The following is a 444-nucleotide window of genomic DNA, read 5'->3' as shown; positions in this document are numbered from 1 at the left end:
TGTTTTGGAGGCTGTTCGGGGGGTTTTGGGGGTTGTTCTGGGGGTTTTTGGGGGCTGGTTTGGGAATTTTGGTGGGCTGCTTTGGGGCTTTTGGGGGGCTGTTTTGGGGTTTTCTGGGGGCTGTTCTGGGGGTCCCTCCATGTCTGACCCCCCTTTTTCTCCCCCCCAGGAGTACCTGGAGCGGAAGCGGCTCCGGGCGCGGCTCCGGGCTCTGGAGTCGCTGCGCCAGGCGTGTCCCCCCCACCCCCAGGGACCCTCCCCGGGGCCCCCCCTGGACCCTGCCTGGCTCCAGGAGGCTTTTGGGGCTGGGGGCGCCGGGGGGGCCCTGCCCAAGGGGTCCCGCTTCACCCGCACCCAGCACCTGACCCACCAGCAGGTGGGGAGCAGGGTGGGCTGGGGGCTTTGGGGGGCTGGGGTTGGTTTTGGGGAGTTGGGGGTGGTTTT

At 68.2% G+C, this 444-nt stretch overlaps 1 protein-coding gene across 1 annotated transcript in view; it reads left to right on the top strand.

Moving 5' to 3' along the window:
- CCDC22 (coiled-coil domain containing 22) overlaps window positions 1–444 on the top strand; it is a gene marked incomplete at its 3' end in the record, with an annotated part of 7,178 nt that overhangs the window by 5,404 nt on the left and 1,330 nt on the right. Inside the window, exon 7 of the mRNA XM_039696160.1 lies at window positions 170–376. Coding sequence (XP_039552094.1) covers window positions 170–376 — 207 coding nt within the window. The remainder of the gene's footprint in view (window positions 1–169; window positions 377–444) is intronic.

The sequence above is a fragment of the Passer montanus genome, unplaced genomic scaffold, assembly GCF_014805655.1.
Source record: "Passer montanus isolate IOZ18808 unplaced genomic scaffold, ASM1480565v1 scaffold956, whole genome shotgun sequence".
Taxonomy (NCBI): Eukaryota; Metazoa; Chordata; class Aves; order Passeriformes; family Passeridae; genus Passer; species Passer montanus.
This window is presented reverse-complemented; position numbering and strand designations above follow the sequence as displayed.